At 40.7% G+C, this 20,135-nt stretch overlaps 1 protein-coding gene and 1 long non-coding RNA gene across 11 annotated transcripts in view; one reads left to right on the top strand and one right to left on the bottom strand.

Annotated features, from left to right (window-relative positions):
- The window catches only part of PLCB4 (phospholipase C beta 4), a 231,450-nt gene that overhangs the window by 187,660 nt on the left and 23,655 nt on the right, over positions 1-20,135 (bottom strand). For 3 of the 8 annotated variants that reach the window (XM_072035238.1, XM_072035242.1, XM_072035245.1), the window contains exons 1-2: positions 14,813-15,025; positions 12,893-13,047 (exon numbers count right to left, since the gene is read on the bottom strand). The exons of 2 other annotated variants lie outside the window; for them this stretch is intronic. Coding sequence is in view for 1 of the 6 variants with exons in the window: in XM_072035245.1 (XP_071891346.1) it covers positions 12,893-12,895 (3 nt within the window). In the remaining 5 variants the exon portion in view is untranslated. Of the gene's footprint in view, positions 1-12,892; positions 13,048-14,812; positions 15,026-20,135 lie in introns of those variants that run through there. 3 more of the 8 variants (XM_072035241.1, XM_072035237.1, XM_072035239.1) reach the window with 1 other exon arrangement.
- Positions 14,435-20,135, top strand: part of LOC113843373 (uncharacterized) — a 68,187-nt gene continuing 62,486 nt past the window's right edge. For 2 of the 3 annotated variants that reach the window (XR_003496652.3, XR_005264528.2), the window contains exon 1: positions 15,239-16,491. This is a non-coding gene — a long non-coding RNA (uncharacterized lncRNA). Of the gene's footprint in view, positions 14,907-15,238; positions 16,492-20,135 lie in introns of those variants that run through there. The other variant, XR_011807954.1, reaches the window with a different exon arrangement.

The raw sequence follows: 20,135 nt of genomic DNA, 5'->3' as shown, positions 1-20,135 counted from the left end.
GAAAACAGAAATGAAGGGGCAATCCCAGCATCCAGCCTGCAACCTGGGCAGCCGATGCAGGCACCAGGAAACAAGCAGTTGGTGAGAAGAGGGGAAGAGAACGGATGCTTCTTTCAGACCAGCAAGCCATCAGCTGCCAGCTCTTTAAATCTTTAAAAAGATAAAATGCAATAATTTAAGGTCTCCAGGGACATCTCAACATGATCACAGAAGTCCTACCACAGGTCAGTCATTCTTTTTGAGATGTGTCCCTGTACTCAGAGTCTGATAGTTCATTTCTTGTTGTTCATGTTTCAAAATGCAGACCAGCAACTCCCACGCAGCATATTTTGATCTGTGCTTCTATAATTGCAACCCTCGACAACAGTAAGAGAGGGATTATACAGCATTATTTCCTCCCCTTGAATATTTACTGAGATAATTATGTATCAGTTATAATACTAGTTGAACTGCACAGTGCAAAAACAACACTGAGGGGGCATGCTATTTTATCCAAGTCTTTCTGTCCCATAACACATTGAGAAGTACACAGCCAATCATATTAGGGTAATATCCTCCAGGATAGATGTGCTCAGCTTTTAAATACAGTCCCTTTTTTGGCAGTCATATTAAGATACATCCCCTCCCCCCACCAAAAAACACCACTACATGACAAAACATTATCAATTACTAAAGCCACCCGCACTTCTAGAGAATGCTCCCCTTCCATACCTTCTTTCCTTCCTTCTGGGCTGCACAGTGGAGACAAAACAGTCTATTTACAACAAACTTTATGCTAGCAGATGTTACACCACAAAAAACCTGCTTTGCTCCAAGTTCAGCAAGGTGGTGGGAAGAAGTTTACGTAACCAGGCATTATGAACAAAAGCAAACCACAGGACAGACATTTAATTTTATGTAAATATCTTTTCCCCTTTCTCACTCTGCCTTCCCATTTGTTTTAATTCCATAGGAGAATGTGACTGGCAGCCACTTCATAACGCACTGCAGGGCCTAAGTGCCAGCAGCTTTTCTCGTCTCAACAAAATGTACAGAGCTGAAATTAAATTACTGCGGGCTTAAACACACTTTTATTTTACTGCTACCCACCTAGAACACATACCCAGTTCAAAGTAAACATGTTTAGTCACTGCATAATATGAAGCATAAAAGAAAAATGTTCACTGTACTTAACTGAGAGTTACGTTCCAAAACAATTTTTGATTACTATCTCTGAATCCAGCAGCAACCAGCTAGCTAAAATTGGCATTATTGTGATGGAAATAGCACTGTATTTCAATGCAAGAAAATAAAACTTCTACCAGATACTAGCACAGGATTTGAAATCCACCCAAGAAAACCATTTGCATTATCAGTTTGCATTATTCTGCTCTTGTGTTTTAATACCAAGTTTAAACATTAAGTCGCAGGTACAATGCCTTTTTTTTTTTTTTTAAACTGATGCAATTTCTTGGGGGCAAAATCTGATATGGCTGGTCAGATTTCCTGTCAAGCAAAAAAGTGGGAGACATTAGTTTAATTTTCTATTTGTCCAGTAAGCAGATTAAAGCATTACACACCTGCAACAGGGGTTTACAGAGCCTCACTGTGCAAACATCCTGGGTCCTATGCTGTATTAAAACCAATCACTGATGATGATAGCCAGCACCAGTTTGTGCTAGGCTGCACGCAGTAAAAACTTACACCTAAAAGCGAGCCAATAATTTTGTAGTCCCACTTGACCGACAACTATTACCCCATGCAGCTCCAATTTTTAAACTGATCTTTACTACTGCAATTAGAAGAATGGCTGAATGCTTATGTTGTTGCCTCTGTTTGAAAAATTGTATTCAACTCCAGGCTCCTCTGATACCGATGTTACAAATGCATTTGGGCAAACAGCATTTTTAACAAGTACATATAATGCCTAAGAAGAGGTTCCAGAACCACCATTAGATCTGAGTGTTGTAAAACTGCAAAGTGTCAAATAATTTTAAGCACAGCTGAAACATCTTTCTAGATGTATGCTTTGTATATTTGACAGCAATTTCTGCCCAATCTCTCCCATTGCTTTCCTCATCCAGCTATGCAGTCTGTTTTTATTGCTTTTCACAGAACTAGAAAAGAGAAGAAGGAAACAGAAACAACACAACCCAGATAAATGGTTTTAAAACTGACAGGGATATTCTGTGGCAGACTTCATGTGTGCAGCTGCTTGAGTACATTTTTTGAAAAACAAAATAAAAAGCCATACATATATATACACATGTATGGCTCTGACTTGAGACTGTCCCTTTAAGCAAGCTTTGCTGATTCAGACTATGGCTGTACAGTTGCCAAGGGGGAGGCGGGGGGGAGAGCTCCTGAGTTATGCTCTGACTTAGGAGGTTTACAGAGGGAATCCTCATACCTAGAAATACACCAAGAAGCACATTTACATTTTTGCTGGAAGACTGGTGTCACAGATTATACGAAAACAGACCACTTGATTAAATACCCTGTATCAGACTACACTTCTAAAACCGAACAGAATGGAACCTCGCTACTGCTGGGCTATAAATCAAAACTGGATCTTTTCCATAACAGAGGTATTAAAGACAATGGCCTCTAATGCTGCATGACACGTCAATCTAAGCAGAATGAGCAATGCTTTACTCCATACATTAAGCTGCACGCCTGGGAGTTTGCTCTGCTATAGTATGTGCATGCCCCTGATTTCCTACATTCTGATTTGCAATTCAAGGTCAAGAAGTAATTTACCAGAATCCCTGTTAACACGCATGCTGCTAGCTTCTGTAAGCCTTCTTATTACACTAAAATAGTCTCAACAATTGGAATATAAAAATATAACAAATTATCTTAATCATGCTGAAAGCTGCTTTATAGCTTTAGACACTTCAGCATGTTGAACTGAACAACATGGATGCCATTTCTTTTTAACTTACAACACTCAATAGTTTAGTTAAAAACACTGTGCTGCAGTATATTATCTCATCTAAAGTACCAATGAACGGTCACCAACCAGGTCAAAAGGAAAAGAGAAAAAAAAAAAGAAGAAGAAATGCCATATATGCCATAAAATAAATAATGCACGGATAGTCCCTGCCCCAGAAACCTTGCAATTTAGGGCATGAATAAAGAACCCTTAAGGGATCGTACTAAACCTACGTAATGTTCCTGAATTCTTCATACTTTAAGGGATCAAACTGCAAGTATGCATTGCAGAAGGTTGTTGTGTATCCAAGTGTTCATAAGAGAATGAACTGTCATGTCAGGCACTACCATGACAGATAAGAGAGAGATTGGAAAATTATCATAGTCAGACCACCAGAGGTGGGGTGTGTGTGCAAGACACTGTATTTAACCCAGATCCTGGCCTGGAACAGAAAGAAATGTAAATTTAAAAAAAGTTCTCGCTACAGCCAGATATGCCTTTGTCCAAACAATACAGGAAGAAAAAAAAATGAAGACTCTAGAATTACCACACAGCAAAGAAACAGCCTTCAAGGTGGGCCCTATCCTTCCTACACCACAAAAGTTTATAAGCTCTAACCTTCATCCCAGTCCTATAGTTCAAAACATGTTTGTCTTGACCCAACTTTTTGGATATACATTTCACTTTAGATGGAATAATTTGACCTTCCTTGGATGTATACCAAGGAAATTGTCAAATTAAGTTCTGAAGCCAAATAAGGTACTTCACCTGCAAAACATACAAACTGATGTAATCATATCTCAAGTTCTGAAGGGCTGGGTTGCTGCAGCATGCTGTGCCCAGTTCAGTTTTATTTCTCACAGATGGCATGCCTCCTCCTAGTACCTGAGTCAAAGCCCAACATAAGTGCCAGCAGGGCTCTGCTGGTCAAGGTGATGCTTTTTACTACAGGTACAGGAATATAATCATCATTTCTGATCATTCAATATACTGTGCACTTTTCAGATTTTGGTTCTCTCTTTGTCAGGTCTAATTTCAAGAGAGGAAAAAATGAGGAGCCTCTTTTTATGCTTTATCTACTGGATAGAATAGGCTTTTCTTTTACTCCCACTCTGTCTTTGGCTTTGCTTCCAAGTATTATTAAGCAACTGATAGCTTTTTAGAGGCAGCAAGTAGACCAGTACAAAATAATCATCAAAATAACATACTATAGCACCACTGATACAGCATATCAAAGCAGTCAGCAGACAAGCATCATCCAAGCTTCACTAATACCTTGCAAGGTGACAATAAAGTCTTTCTAAAGATGGGAAGCTGAACAGAGAGGAAAAATTAAGAGTGACTTTCTCTAACTTTTGCCAGGCCAAAACACAGTCCCAATGACAGCGCAACACTGGCAGCATTGAGCTAGACATGGTCTGCAGAGCCACTTGCTGTATTAATGTTAATATTTATATACCCTGCTTCTTATCAGCTCTTCAAAGATCATCTCACCAATCCTTACCTCATGGGCTTTGCTCAGAATGAGCTTTGCTGAGAACAGAACAAATCACATCTCCAGTCACGTACCCCTCATACGGCAATTTTCCTCTATTATTATTTTCCCTTTTAACAATGAAAAATAGACAAGTAAGTAGACACAAACAGGTTTGGCCTATAAAGCCTGCAGATGCAGAAACCTCACTGTGAAGGGATTGCAATAAGAGAACAGATAAATTGAACAGCCTTCTGAGAGATTTCTTAGCTGAGGCACAAAGTGATTTGGAAATGAATACAAGGCTCACATTGACTTAAGTTATATGGCTGTAACACGCACACCTTGTCAACAGACGTTGCTGAACATAGAGACAACTTTGGTTAAAAATTTTGTTTCAGTCATTAAGAAACATGCATGCTAATTACCAGCTGAACTGCAGACTATCCAGCTAAGCAAAATGTGACCTGTCAAGGCCTTTAAGAAAACATTCTTCAATTCCTAAAAACCTGAGAGGTTATGATACTTTGAAGAGATGGAAAGAAAAAAGATTTTTCCACTTCCAATCATTTTTAAATAAGAATTCTTTTCTGTGTTTTAAAAATAACTATGCAGTGTCATCTTTCCTTCAACTTCTACAAAAGAGAAAAAGCCAGGAATTTATTTGTATTTCATGTATAGAGAAGCACCTGTGTTTTGTTTTGTTTTTAAACTGAAATGAGTTGGTTTCTTAGTTACTGAGGGATTCCATGAAATTTTGAGGGCTAATGAAATTAAGCAATATTACCAGAAAGCCATTATCATTTAAATTACCAATTATTTTTAAGGAAGAGATGTACCTTACATGACAAATATTGTAGGTTTATAAGGTACCACCTTTTAGATATAACGTTTTAAAACTCTTAAAAAAAAATAAAAAATGACATCTTGCTCTGATAATTACTACCTCTACAATTTGAAGAAAGGCTTTGCCTTTCATCTGAGAGCTGTGGAAACCAACACCTTCATGATCCAAGTTATGGTTTTAAAGTTTCAAATTAGTCATGAAGGCCTTTATTGTACTTCAGTGCCACTAGAAGTCAGGAACTATTCTTTTAGATATCAGCCTTTATGAAGAGAATGGAAAAAAATGAAGTAATTAAAAAACTAAGTTATGAAAAAAATGTAATTTTACATGACTAGGGTTTTTATTATTATTATTTTGCTGTATTAAGATTGTGTCTTGTAGAAAAATCCATTAAAAAATGGAAGAAAGTTAAATGAAAATACACAGCAAACCTTCTCATACTAAATTACGGTGATACGGAGCCAACTTCTCAGAACTGTATAATGTAACAGTTAACACAGCAATGTAATTCGCTGTCATTTCTACCTGTGAATTTCAAGATCTGTTTTTCAGTTTTCAAGAGTCATAAAGTAATCTCCACATTGCTCAGCACCTGAATCATGGAAAACCACTCACTGTATCAATCATTTGATGATTCAAAATTACCTGAAGAACTACCTGTATTTCTTTCCGCATAATTTCAGATCAGCTTAATAGATGTTTTTAACATAGCAAGCATCTGAGAGCTGGGATTATATCTTTGTTTTCACAATATTCAGCCTCAATTGTTCTGTGGGGAGGGGAGGTGGTTATGGTAAATTAAAGTGAGCAGTGTCTCATCAAGGGTAAAATGGAATCATAACCAGGATGAGAACTGTGAAGATCACAGGGCACTATTTAAGGAAGCATAACTAAAACAAAGATATATAAATTGAGCGTGTACTTATTGACAGGTTGAATCAGTTTGGAAAACTGAAGTGCTACAAAGATGATAAAGTCCTCAGCAGCTAAGCTCACTGTTTTTTATTTTTGTTTTTAAATTACCCTACTTTATACCAACTCACAGCTACTCATGTAAGTATCGCTTTCATCTCATATGTTTGTTGTTGTTTTTTAAATACAAGAGAAGTTTACAAAATAAATGTGTTTGTATAGCAAAGAATTGCTACAAAGATATACTTTCGATTTCCCCACATTTAGGGTTACATTTGCATTAAACAAGGCCTTTAGCTCATCGTAGGAAGTTGTTAGAAACTAACACAAGGATCTAAGCAAGATCTGGAAAGTACAATATCCCTACCATTTAAAAACAAACAAACAAACAAAAAAAAAAAGAAAAGAAAACCACTAACTGAATAAGCAAACTGGTGATCTGTTACCATAGCTGGGAACAACACGTTAATTTTTCTGGGGCTGCAATTTAATGAAAGGAACAGCACTGAAAGTGAAGATGCAGCAGATAAATGGTGGTTGAGGTTTTACACACAACCTGGACTAGCTGATAAAGGTTTAAGTAGTGAGCTGTGATTCCCCTATCAACCACAATTTGCAGTGCAGACTTCATTAATAAGAAGTCTTGTAAAGGAACTCAAACAGACTAGCAGAAATTAAGATTTATACCTTCCATACCAACTGAATGAAAACACACAGTAGGAACAGCAACTCCATAGTAATGTTCATAAAGCTTAAGAGAGAAAAACAAAATGCAGAAGACTGATACAGCTGTTTTTTTTTGTTTTTTTTGTTTTTTTCTCCTGTCCATCTAAGCACCTATACATCCTTACTACCTGTTCACTGAAGAGAACTAGAGCGATCATCAGCCGTCTTTCTTTTCCAAAGTAAACGTTTACTAACAGCTAAATCTGCAAAAAGAGACGTTTGGGGTACTCAGTCCTACGCACACAATCTGTACACCCGTTCACAAAAGTACCAGTACAGGTTACCAAGGTCATCAGCAGTACATCAACTTTTTAATTGGATTTGCCTCAGAGACAGTTAAATGCCATATGCTCCTTCCAAGGTGTCAGTCTTCATTAATTCAACATGGGATGAGATGGCAAAAACTCACATCAAAGCAGTACAAATACTTCTTCCATTACCTGACACAAAGGCCAATTTAGCTGCAAGACATTTTCTTGTCTAAAGATACACACACGAAACAGCACACAGTTACAATCCACTGTTATATGACTTCAAGTTAACCTTATGCTCTCATTAGGATATCTCAAAGGAGACCATTCTATCGTATACCACCTGTTGGGCAGGCTAGGCGTGTGTGCACATTCCACTACTTCCAATCTGCAAAGGAGATAGGGCAGAGGTGGAAAAAAATGAAAAAAAAACACATGGGGCCACACATGCATAACGCTTTAGGATGCGGCCAAGTAGATGAGGGACTGCCTGAGGTGAGCAGTGCTAAATGAACGATACAAGAATGAAGGGAAGCAGTAACCTGTACAATTAAAAAGCTGCCTATTTTGTTCTGACCTGGGCAAAGGCTTACTAAGAAGTTACTTCTGTTCTGTGCCACCTGCTATAGTGACAGGTCAACAAAAAGCCTGCGTACGTTTCATAGCTGAAAAACAGCACATCAGCAAAAACAACAGCCGGACTGCTAGACATTGCCAGATGTGAAGGGTTTGGAAGCAATTGCTTTATCGGTTCAACCGAGGCAGAAAGACATTACAAGCCCAACAGACCCTCCACAGGCGAAACATGACAGACACCAGGGCTACCTCTCCTAGCTTTAAAGCAGGCAGAAACAGCTACAGCTGCTATGCAGGGCTGAATATGGCACCACCGTCTCCCCAGGAAAGCAAGCAGCAGCTGAATCTCCTCCCTACTCAGGCTGCCCTGTTTGAGCCCTCAGTTATTCTCCCAGGTTGCAGCTCTGCCGTCTCCTCCATACCCCCACCTTCTGCTTCAGCATGGGAATTCACCAATCAAAGCAGATAGCTGCATCATGTGAGGGGTAGCAGACAGGCTGAGGGAATTTCCTGAGAGCTCCCCTGCACCTGCAGCATACACGGATGCAGGAGATTTCCAATGTGAAAATTACAAGCTGAGCCACGATGTCAAAATACTCACATTAGCTGCAACTAACAGCTCGTATGCCAGACTGCAGCACCTCATTTGCAAGCTGCTCTGATATACCTGCAATCACATTCCATCTTGCCTTGTTGTTTAGAGTATGACAATTATTCGAAGGCATATTTTGTAGAGCAGTGGTGTACACAAATAACAGACTGTAAGACCAGAAAAAAAAATCATTACTCGGTCTATTCTTTGCTGATGTCAGGCATGCAGTACAGTTCTCTGCACCCAGCAGAGAGCCCAATTAATCTGCACCAACCGTCACAAGCTATATCTGGAGAGAAAAAAAAATTAAATCATGCAACAGCCCATCTGCCTTCCAGTCAAGGTTTAGGAACAATACATAGTCCATTTGATCAGCAGACCTGCCACACCACCTCTCCTTTCACAGAAATAAGCTCCATTATAATTTCTGCAAACAAACCTACCTTAAGTTCCTCAGCCCCTCCCCCTTCTTCTTCAAAACCACTGTTCCTTCCCTGATCACAGTCCTTCACAGAAGTGATTATACCAATTCTGTTTGGTTCAATAAATCATGCCAGCCTAGTCAGAGCAACCATTCCATGACTCCACTTCATACGCCCCATTATTTCATTTATCTTCTATTTCCACTCACTTTTTTGAGAGGAACTCTGGATGAATTAGAGTAACGTGTCCTTATCGTGTCTGTGTAAGTAAAAGAGCAACTTGCATGAAGGTATTAATATTGAACATTGCTTTAAAAAAAAAAAATTCATCCTAATTTGAGTATTGCAAAACAAGTAGGCTCTTACTGTAGCTGTTAATTCTGTTTCCTCCCTACATTTCCCTTTAGCAGCTGCAGCAACAATATAGATGTCTAAAGGTTGTGATAAGGACAAGCGTCTTGGATCCAGAACGTAGCCTCAACTAAAAGGAAACTAGATAAAAAATAATGTCCAAAAGATCATGCTGCAAGTTTAGTGCACACAGCAGCAGGAATAATGAACATCACCACTGTCTCAGGTAGGAAAAACAAAAAACAAATGTGAGAGAGACAGCAATTTCAAGCTCAGGAAAGAAGAGTGATAGAGGAGAAGGGGAGAGAAAAAAAAAAAAAAAAAGAGAACAGAAAATCTCTTAGTTTTGGAATGAAGGCCTAAAAGATCAAGGAGGAAAATTACCACTTTGACATGAGAAGCTCTTTCATCCAACCTATCTTGTTCAAAACCACAGCTTACATTTCACAGACCTTCCTTATTATTTTCTACAACATCACATTGTTCACAGGATCATGGAAACCAGATCGCTGGAATCCAAGAGATGTTTCTTACTAACCTTTTAAGTCCTTACTCTATTTGCTGCCTTTGTTAGTCACTAACCTCCTGACTGCTCACTTCCAGTCTGCAGGAACATGTGTGCCTAAATTCAATATAGATGTTGTTAGAAAACGAAATCCATCTACAAGTTCAAGAATAATGTGCTCTTCAATACTATTTTCATATCAGCTTCCTCCTCACCAAAATGCGCACAAATGTGGATATAGTTGGCTATCCAGCTTTCTCAAACGGCATAATGATAGATCTGATATAAAATGTAATCCACCTATCAGAGTTGCATAAAAACCATCTGTACATTTTTCCTCTTCATATTTTCATATTGTATTGAATAAAAATGCAAGCAAAGGCCCTGATTACAACATTTCAAAGAAATTAATGATCCATCAGTGTAACATCTTAAAAGAAGCAGCGCATTCAATCTGAACAGTTACTCTTGAACCTAACCTTGAACCTACACCTTAATAGATCTTCTTGTGGTCATCCAAAGTTACCTCACAAAGCAAGTCAGAATTTGAGACCCCCAAAGTCAACTGAATAGAACCAACTTTTTCCAAACCTAGGAGCTGGGAACACAGCTGCCTAGAGCTCCAAGTTACTGTTACTGGTTAAAGAAACAAGCTCTTGATTTGAGAAACAAACAAGCCCTTAATTGTCCAAGCATAGAGTTTCATCATCGTGGTAGTAAAATAATAGCTTCCATGTGAAATGAAAAATAAGACAAAAACTTTAGATATATGACAGCTGCCAATCACCTACTTAAACCATGTTTCTGAACAAGAAGCAAGAGGAGAGATGCAACATCAAACTTTCTGGTTATGGAGCAGAACTTCTATCAGAGAGTACACAGCAATTGCAGAAAGTCAGATTATGGATTCACCTCCTCATTCAATGACTTGGTCACAACATGGGAGGACAAGTAAAACCTCTCCGTCCCTGTAGCCACGGGCTGTGTGATCTCCACTGTCCCACAGCCACCTCTTAGCAGTTGGTGGGATAGGATCAATACAAGTTGCTGGCAATGGAAGAGAGCAGGAAGCCACAGAGAGGTCAGAGTAAAGGGCCCAAGTGGCCACAGAAACTTAAGCTATGAAAGAGAGAAGTGGCTTTACCTAGCTGGAGACCTCATAGTTTTCCCTTTTCATGAGCAGATACACTAAGTTACGGCAGCCTAGCCTTTCAGTGACACCTGTACTGATCCCTGGAACAGGTTTCCTTGCACAGAAAAGACAGACTGGTGCTTCTTAGAACTCCAAAGGTAAAACAAAGCTTTACAACCACTGGCAAATACCATTCATCAAAGCCTAGTAACTTGGCAAACAGGCAAGGATGGCTTTGTAACAGCCCGCCTGATGGCTGGGCTCTTCAGTAGAAGAGGAGAGTTTTGTTTCATTCCTTCCTTCTCCAGAAATCGATAGTCTTTTGCTGTTGCCTGGGTGCAGATTTAATGAGTTCTTCTCTGAGTGGATGATACCTAGATATTGCACCATCCTATTAACAGCAGTAACAGCCTCACTAGAGAATGGCTTGTATAGACAAACTGACAAAAGAAACCACAGCACCTCACCACCTTACATAAGGCTGATATAGGTCTTCAAAAGGAGGAAACAAGTACTGGTTTTCTTCCAAGATCCCAGCAGCAACATCCTCACAGGTATAAGATCAGCTCAACATCTAGAAGGCTGCTGGAGAGGAATATCTGAAGCCATAACAATGCTGCTCCATCTATTTCTGTACCTCACATAACCGCCCAGAATCATAATGCCCTGAAAGTACAGAGTCCTGGCTGTGAAAGGGCCATACTGATACTCCTACTCAAGTTGTAGCTCTGTTCTAAGCACTCAAATATATCAGTACATCCTTCTGGAACCCGGAAGTTATTGCTAGGCACTGTTAATTAGACTTTGAGCCATTCTGGAACTGTTGTCTTCCACAGTTTCATAAACCTCTTTATCCATATGTAGAAAATTTCCAGAAACCTCTACCTTAAAGAGATGGGTAAGGAACAGTGAGATAGGTTTTTACAGCTTAATGTTCACAGAGTAAGAGCATAAGCAAAACAGGCCCCTTAACATCAAAGCACAAATTTTTGGTATTTATATCAGCACTGCATATATTCAAACCCACTGGAGGTCAGATCTTTGGAAATACAAGTCCAATACCTCACATCAAAGTCAAGCCTACACATGCTTTTAGTGCAGCAGCAAGAGTACCACAAAGTCTGCTCCCAGAAAGTCCCACTGAATAAAATTCATCCAAGCCTTTGATGCATGCCTTTAAGTCATTTTGTTATGATAAGTACTACATATGAGTCTTTCATAAAAATAAGATGTCCTAAACAGTGTAATAATAAAAATAATCAAACAACAACAAAACAAACACCACCAACAAAAAACATTTGAAGGGTTAATAGTCTGTGTCATAAATATCTCCATCATGTACAACCCCTGATGACATTAAAGAGTTTTCCCCAAACTGTACATATAACACATCTTGCAAAATCAGTAAACGAAGACAAGCTATTGAGTTTGCAATATTCAAAGCGGCACAATGCACCTATTTATTAGAGAATGGAACTAAGCCCAGGCTACTCATTAGCCACCCTGCAAATAATGCTTATGCAACCTTTCATAATGATTCCCACCAACAACCAACCAGAGATTTTACGAATTGGAAAATTTCACTTCTAAACTAATTTACAACAGTATTCTGAGTCTAATGGGAGAGATGATTAAAACTACAGAGGAAACCAGTCTTCTCCAACAAATCAAGGAGGTATCAGTTTTCATAACTAGTCACTCTTAAGTGAAATTCCTGGATTAAGTTTTTGTTCTCATTTTTAAAGTTCTGATAAGCATTCCTCTGTCCCTTTTCTGCTTTTCAACTGGAAAAGGGATTAATTAAATTTTAAGGAAAATATGAAAACAGCAGTCTCAAACTTCATTCTTCTGCAAGTTACAAACAGGAAGGAACAGTAATTCAGCTGTTAAAACCACCTAGGGAAAGTAAACCACAAAACAATACAAGTAGACCACTAAAAGTGACAAGTTAAAAAATGAGCAAGAAGACAGCGTAAGTAAACTCACAAAGTATGGAAGTTATAATCCTAGAAGTTTTCAACACGGTGTATGCAAATGTTGCACAAATAATCAATTCCTACAAAGCTGTAATAAATACTTGACAGACTAACAACATAGCCCCAAGTTCATCATCACAGCCAGATATTACTGGAACAAACAGCCAAGTCTGCAACAGAAGTCAGCAGCATACACCAAGCCAAAACAACTCACCATTATTTTAGAAAAATGGGAAAGCCGAACACAACCAGTGATTTTGGGTGGCACATAACAAGAAGGTATTTCCTCTGCCAGTAAGGGAAATTCATATGAAATCTCTCTTCCCCCCTTTTGGTCTTTACCTCTTCCCTCTCAAGGTTCTTTATTCCCTGCACAGCAAGAAAAAGCAGAGTGTACGTTATGCATAAATTCATGACAGAAAAAACTGTTTTAGAACAAAGCTCCTCTGCGTGGGTGCATGTCTATAAAATAATAGGCATTGTTACTCTACCATGTATGCATCCACATCCAGCAATCAAATCAGATCTTAAAATTTTATTTTGACAGCTACATGCAGTTATATTCTCACCAGAGGTTTAACTTTCACATTAATACCTGGTTTTTAGTGCTATCATCAAGAGATGAATCAAAACTGACATTTGAAGCTAGAGTGGTATTAATAGGTGGGAAAGGAATTCTCATCCCTGAAAACTGTAATTTATTTTAATTACTTTGCAAAGTTACCAGTTGCAGAGAGGAATAAGTCTCTTCCCAACTCACATTAAGGAATCGTCTCTGTGTAATACAAAATCACTCAGCTCTACATAACAATAATTATTTTGTGGAACACACCAATATTAGATACCCTTCATCTGGAAAAAGCCCATAAATACTGTCAATGTTACGCTTTCAGAAGTTAGAGAAAATACCGCCGGCTTGCTACAACTCCTCAAGTAAATGACAGAATACAACCACCAACACAAGCATGTTATGAAAGAATCTGCTCCATCCTTTTGCAGAATCAGAAATGCGACGTTTTCTCCGCGCTCCACATCAACTCCGTGTATTAATTTGAGAATTCCACAGTACAACATCACATGAAGCTTGAAAGCCCAAGCGTTATTTAAGCACTATGAGAGTGTTTCACACTTGAATATAGATTTATGCTGTGCAAGACTTGGATTCCGGGTAGCCCTGACTGCCAGTCTTTCTTACGGATGCATCCCCACGGGCACTTTAACGTTATGTAAATTCTCTCACAGATAAAGATTATTTGATAACTTTCCAAAATTATTCCCCTTCGAGAAAGCATTACCTAACAAAGACGCATCACACACCTCACAAACACATTAGGTTCCCGGGTTTCTACTACATGCTAGCATAGAGGAATACATGTCATTTATTTTCAGATACTCAATAAAGAAGAGCGAGGCTGGCTAACTGTAGCTGGAAAGGATAAACAGCATTAAGTAACAGGTGTCTGACCGCACATATTTCAAAGCCACGCATCAAACAGGGTGCACAGCCTCGGTGGCAAAAGGGAAACATTGTTTTGCACCTGGCTTTGGAAGTTACCACAGAGCAAGCGGCTTCAAAAGCCTGCATCTACTTCACACACACACACACACAGGCAACCCAGGCTCTCGTATCCCCAGAGACCTTTCATTTCATCTGGAAGAAAACAAACAAAAACCTTCAAAGGTGAGCCTTCTTCCAAGAAGGAGGAAGGAGAAAAAAAAAAAAAAAAGAAACCACCGCAAGAAAGTTATACTTAACTCCACAGAAACATTTGTCAAACCGCCCAGCCCTGACACAATCCGGATGCTCCGAAGGAACTACGGCGAGCTGCACAGCTGGCAGCGAGGATGAGGAGGGGGAAGCGCCCCCCGCGCCCCCCACCACAGCCACACCACACGCCGGGCTCCGCGGCCGGGCACCGAGCCCGAGGGGACCCGCAGGGGGCCGGGGGGGACCGGGGGAGCCGCCCCGGGCGGAGCGGGGAGCCCAAGGTTACGGCCCGGGGCAGGCACAGCCGCTGCTGAGCTGAGGAAGGACGCGGTGCTGCTGCCGGCACCCCAACGGTCACCCCCCCCAACGGCCACCCCTTAACGGTCGACCCCCAACGGTCGCTCCCCAACGGCCGCCGCCTTTTACCTCAGCCGCGCTGCGCAGGGTGGCCGCGGCCGCGCTGAGGCGCCGACCTCCTCCTCCTCCTCCTCCTTCCTCCTCCTCCGCACACTGTGCTTGTGTGAGTGTGTGCAACCCGCCCGCCTCGGAGCGGCGGCTCCCGGCTCCTCCTCCCTTCCCTTTTTTCCTCCTCCTCCTCCTCCTCCTCCTCCCCCCCCCCGCCCGGCGGCCCCGCCGCAGCCCCCGCAGCGCGGAGGAGGGCGGCAGGGAAGGGGGAACCCCAGCGCCGCTTGGGCCGGCCCGATCCACGCTCCCCCCCCTTCTCCTTCTTCTTCTTCCTCCTCCTCCTCCTCCTCCAACGCCCAGGGCCGCGGGCAGCGCATGGCAAGTGACGCCGGGTTGTGTTTTGTCCCCGTGTCACCCACGCGGCTGTGTCTGGCCAGGCCCCCGCTCCGTGTTTACTACGGGGTTTTTAAGGCTGGGGAAGAAATCCCCCCCTCCCTCCCCACCGCCGGTCGGGCCTTTGTAGAGTTCAGCGCAGAGCTGGGGAGATAAAAGGATTGTTTCAGAGGTGGCTGGAGGGTTCCCCCGTTCGCTCAGGTTGACAGGAAAATGAGGCTTACCGACCCCACAAGGGGCAGGAGACGGCTGTCTTGAGTCCAGAAACGCTCCTCAAAGAAAGGGGCGAGAGCCCCTTTTTGCTCTTCTGTGAAAATCTCAGGGCCTGGCAGTGCCTTAAATCGAGCTGTGAGGTCAGCTGCTTTTTTTTTTTTCCTTCAAATTTTTGTCTCCAAATTACAGTTGGACTACTTGAGGTTTATTTGAAGCGAGCCGCAGCTCAGCTTGCTCGTCCTGCGTTGAGCCTCCTCTAAGTGCACACGCGGTCAAGAGTGTGGGATTCCCTCTCCAAACACCAGCCAGCCCTCTCACAGCTAGCAACTGACTGAAAACCGCTGCTGTGGTGTTGTCCACGTAACACCCTGTCCCTGGTGTTCCTCTGTTTGCTGTCGTTGTGTGCCTGGTCTCAATTTTCTCTCTCCCCTCTGGCTTTGTATGAGAAGTCTTTACGTCTGCATCAAGAAAAAATATTAACACCCACAAAGACAAACAAAGTGCTGAGTTTTACAGCCGAAGCAGGTTCCCCATCTGTTTTGTCCTACAGCTCACCCTCTTGGACTTTAATTTTAGTGAACTGCCGAGTTGTACCACCCGGGGCTTCCAGCCTGGTCACTCCCAAAGTTCCACCAGCACCAGGAGCTGGTGACAGCACTCAGGAGTAAGGAAGGGCAGCCAGCCATGACAGTAGAAGTTACCTGGGGTAAACCGAGAAAGCAGTGGAGAAAAAGATGAGGAACCAAGTGGAGCAAAATCAACATAATTTTCTTAGGCTGTCATAAGGGTGTTGAATTGCCATGAAGTACCTCCCAGCCTGGTAACGTAGTGCCCAGAGCTTCCACAGGCAAATGACAACGTTTATATTATGCTATACCATAAACTATAAAAATCTAGCTTGGAACAAGAGCCCTGTTGACGTTAGGTGCTGTACCAGGATGTGATAAAAATTATTCTGCCTCTAAGAGCTGACGCAGTGCTCCTGGAGCTGACATGGAGAAGTGAAGAGGTGATGAGAACAGCAATGATGACGCGATTTCAGGGACTGCCTGTCAGCACAGCACGCTTCCAACTGAGGGGTTTCTATAATTGAGGTAAGTGTTATTTTAAGCAGATGTTCTTATTTGCTCATGTCTACTCAATTAGAAATTCCTCACAGGTATGGTGGTGGATGCAGATCTTTAGAAATATATGAAGGGGAGCAAGCCTGCAGCTAAGGCTTTGGCAGGGCATATCATGCAAAAGGAAGAGTGTGAAGGAAATGACAAAGGAACCTGACTGAGAAACACATTAACTGGATGGAGGCCAGTATCACTGGCAGGAGTAATGGGATCAAGTTAACACATAAGATGTAGGAGCAGTGATTGTATCCATTAAGTTTAGAAGGCATCACCTTGAACGTGAAAGAGACGCGGGGCTAGCAAAGAGGTCTTTGGGTTTCTGGAAGTATTGGTTCCTGAATAATTGAAACGGACACATTTGTTGGTATACTTATGAAGGTATATGAAAATATCTTTTTCATCGCTGTTGTTTTGCTATTGGGCTGCCTGCAAGTTAGTTATTATAAAAGACAAAAGTAGTAATTACTGTTATTTTAATTCCAGTGAGGATTAATGGCTTACTCACTATTATTCTGGTTCATAATGCTGTCTGGCACTTCTCATGATTTATCTCCTTCACCCCCAAAATGGCTTCTACACAATGATACTCCATCACTGACCTTTATAAGGCTGCCTGCCTGCGCAAGGGGAGTTTATTCCAGGATAAAATTCAGGCCTATTGTCTTCATTTTTGTGGTTTTAAAAAGTTTTAGCAAGATACAAGGACTTGAAATATTTGGGTAGCTACATGAAATGCAAACCAGTAGTAGCATCTCAGAATTAGTGAAAGTAGAGTTTCCTTACAAAAAGCCTTTCTTTGTTCTTACATCGTCTTTCCCTTTCCAATGTCATCTTCATGACCTTATGTCTCTCATTCAATGAAAGAAGGACAGTCTTCAAAAGAACAGTTGTCAGGACCGTGGCTCGACCAGAAAACTAGAGGTACTGACAATGGCAGTTTTAACAGCAAGTGAACTTCACATTAAAAGCTCTTTAAAGTTGTATGAAATAAGGCCATAGGGAGGGTCTGGGACTCCCCATGTAGCCTTAAGTGGTAGGGTCAGGCCTGCAGATCAAAATCAATTCCCACGTTGCAAATTTCATTGTGCTACATCTCTGTTTACAGACTTGAACTTCTAAACACACTGCAACTGATGACACTTTCATCCTTGCTTCACTGATATCCACCTGACTTCAGCAGCACTTTCAAGGAATTGGAAGAAAAACTCAATGTAACTAAGACACTGAGGAATGAGTTTGGAGTGAATCTGAGAACCTCAGATTTTACAGCTAGTTCTTAGGCTGACTTGCTGTGGACAAGACACAGCTATTCCATTTCTATTTCTTCCTGGCAAAATATTGACATTTCCTTCATTAAGAGGGCATGGCAATACAGAAGACTGTTTGTCATTTATGGCTTTATAAATAGTACATATGAAATATGTGAATGCTAAAGATTACATCCTGGTGGCTTAGAACAAAGATTTAGGAAAAGACAAACTGTGCTAACAATTCACATCAATTAAAAACAAAATGCCACAGGGAACTCAGAAAAAAAAAGAAACTAACCTCTGAAGTGATTAGCTGAAACACACAATTTAATATAGTTTTCTCCATTATAGGTAGCCAGACACATCACCTGATTGTGTTGGCTAAAAACTATATCTGTCCTCGGAGGAGCAAGCTCAATCTGAAAACTTATTTCCAAAGACATTGCTTGAAAAGTTGGTAATGTCAATTGATTCTTTCACTTCTATTTCTTACCTGATAAAAGGTTGCAGGACACTTTACATTCACAAGTTCACTATGTATGAGAATATCCACACAAAGGAGCTTATTCTGCATTTTATTTTCAGGTTGTCTTAAGACAAGATTTTCATTGGACATCTCCATGCTTATTGATTGAAAGTATGTAGTAGGCATAGAAATGGGATAGGTGTTTCAAGCTTGAACATGGAAAATTCAGTGAAAATGTTGAAGCTGCAGGTCTACTCCATTAGCTCACAGTCAGATGAGTTCTGATATAGCCCATGTTGATATATTATGCACTGTCCTTCCTACCCAGTTATACTACCTCTTGATCTGACTTAATTTCTTTGCTTCTATGCCTGGATGATCCTAGTAAAAATACATTGACACAAAATACTAAGGAACCCATCATCTGCATAGCAAAACACAGTTATAAAATACTTCAATAAATGCTCTCTTAGCAGCTCTTACTTTGATTATGTGGAAAGATACTACAGTGCTCTGACATAAGTCAGCTCAGTGCTAGCAACACAAGGCATTTGTTCCTCAGTCACAGTCCTTAGTGCAAGCTCAAGAGGACATTCATGATCTTTTTCAACCCTCATCTTCTGTTGTCCTGCACATTGCACAAAAAGTGTTTCCTATGCTACAGGTAGTATGTCTCTACAGACTTTTGGAGCAGACTGCTCTGACTGTGCTGAGAGCTTACTGGAAACTGCATTAGGATGATGCTCAAGCTAATATTCCTCATGATACAGCTTATTACCCTGGGCTCAATGCTGTGTGCAGTAGCTACAGTGCTTGTAGCTACATGGCTTCTGCTCTGCACGCTCCCCCGGGAAGACTTCGTTGCTTCTTCTGCCAAAAGGCTCTACCCAACGTGTTATCATCTGCCACTAGTTGTACCATGGTTGATATTGATGGGTAAAATTTTGGTCTCAGTTAAGTCAATAGCAAAGCATCCACTTACATCAGTGTTGTGTTTTTTTTTTTTTTTTCTTCCAAGTCTTACATTACAGCCAAGTTCACAGATCTTTAATGCAAAAGGCAATCCAATAGTTATTCAACAGGCAAATTGCAGATTGAAGCAAAAATACATTGATTTTTCATCTTCCAAAAAATGACTGGGCAAATAATTGCGGTTAAAAGTTTTTTTTTTTTGCTTCTTCTTCTTCATAACTCTTTCTTGAACATTGCTGAACCATTTCATTGCAGCCTCAGGCAGACATCAAGCTTGGAATAATTTAGTTAGGACAGTTAAAATTTTGACAAAATATCAAGTTTTAACTGTAGATGTCACTACCAGTTCTCCCTTGTAAAATCTTGGCTACCCAAATATTTGGGTGGGTAGGACACAGCTCAGTGAAAGATTTTCTTGCAGCTTCCCTTTTTTGCAGCATATTTTTTATGAGACCATTCACTTTCCACATCTGTAAACATGATGATGTTCCTGAGCAATCATGGTCCCAATCATTTGTATTGGCTATGATAGCTTTGTGTTGTCAACTCATACCCCACAAAATGTTTGGATTAAAAAAAAAAAAACAACAAGATTGCTGTATTAAACATTAGCTCCATTAACAAGCAAGATCTCTTCCAGTATCTGATCCTTGACTCGTTACAAAAATAAAATTATATCTGATAATTCAGGACTGTTAGCTTCTTCTTAGGCTTTTCAGGAAACTAGACACACAAAGATGTGTTAATAGGAACGACTGGGAACAAGGAATGTTTTTCTTCTGCCTCCAACATATTAATGACAGGCACTGCAATTATTATTTTTGAGGTCTTGTTAAATAGAGTGAATATTACCACTCAAAAGTGTGATAGGGTATCTACTCAGAATACTCAGTCTCCTCATTCTATTGTGATGCATTTGTCTTCAGGCC

Source organism: Anas platyrhynchos, chromosome 3 (genome assembly GCF_047663525.1).
Source record: "Anas platyrhynchos isolate ZD024472 breed Pekin duck chromosome 3, IASCAAS_PekinDuck_T2T, whole genome shotgun sequence".
Lineage (NCBI taxonomy): Eukaryota > Metazoa > Chordata > Aves > Anseriformes > Anatidae > Anas > Anas platyrhynchos.
Note: the sequence above shows the minus strand (reverse complement) of the source record. Positions and strands in the feature narration are given on the sequence as shown.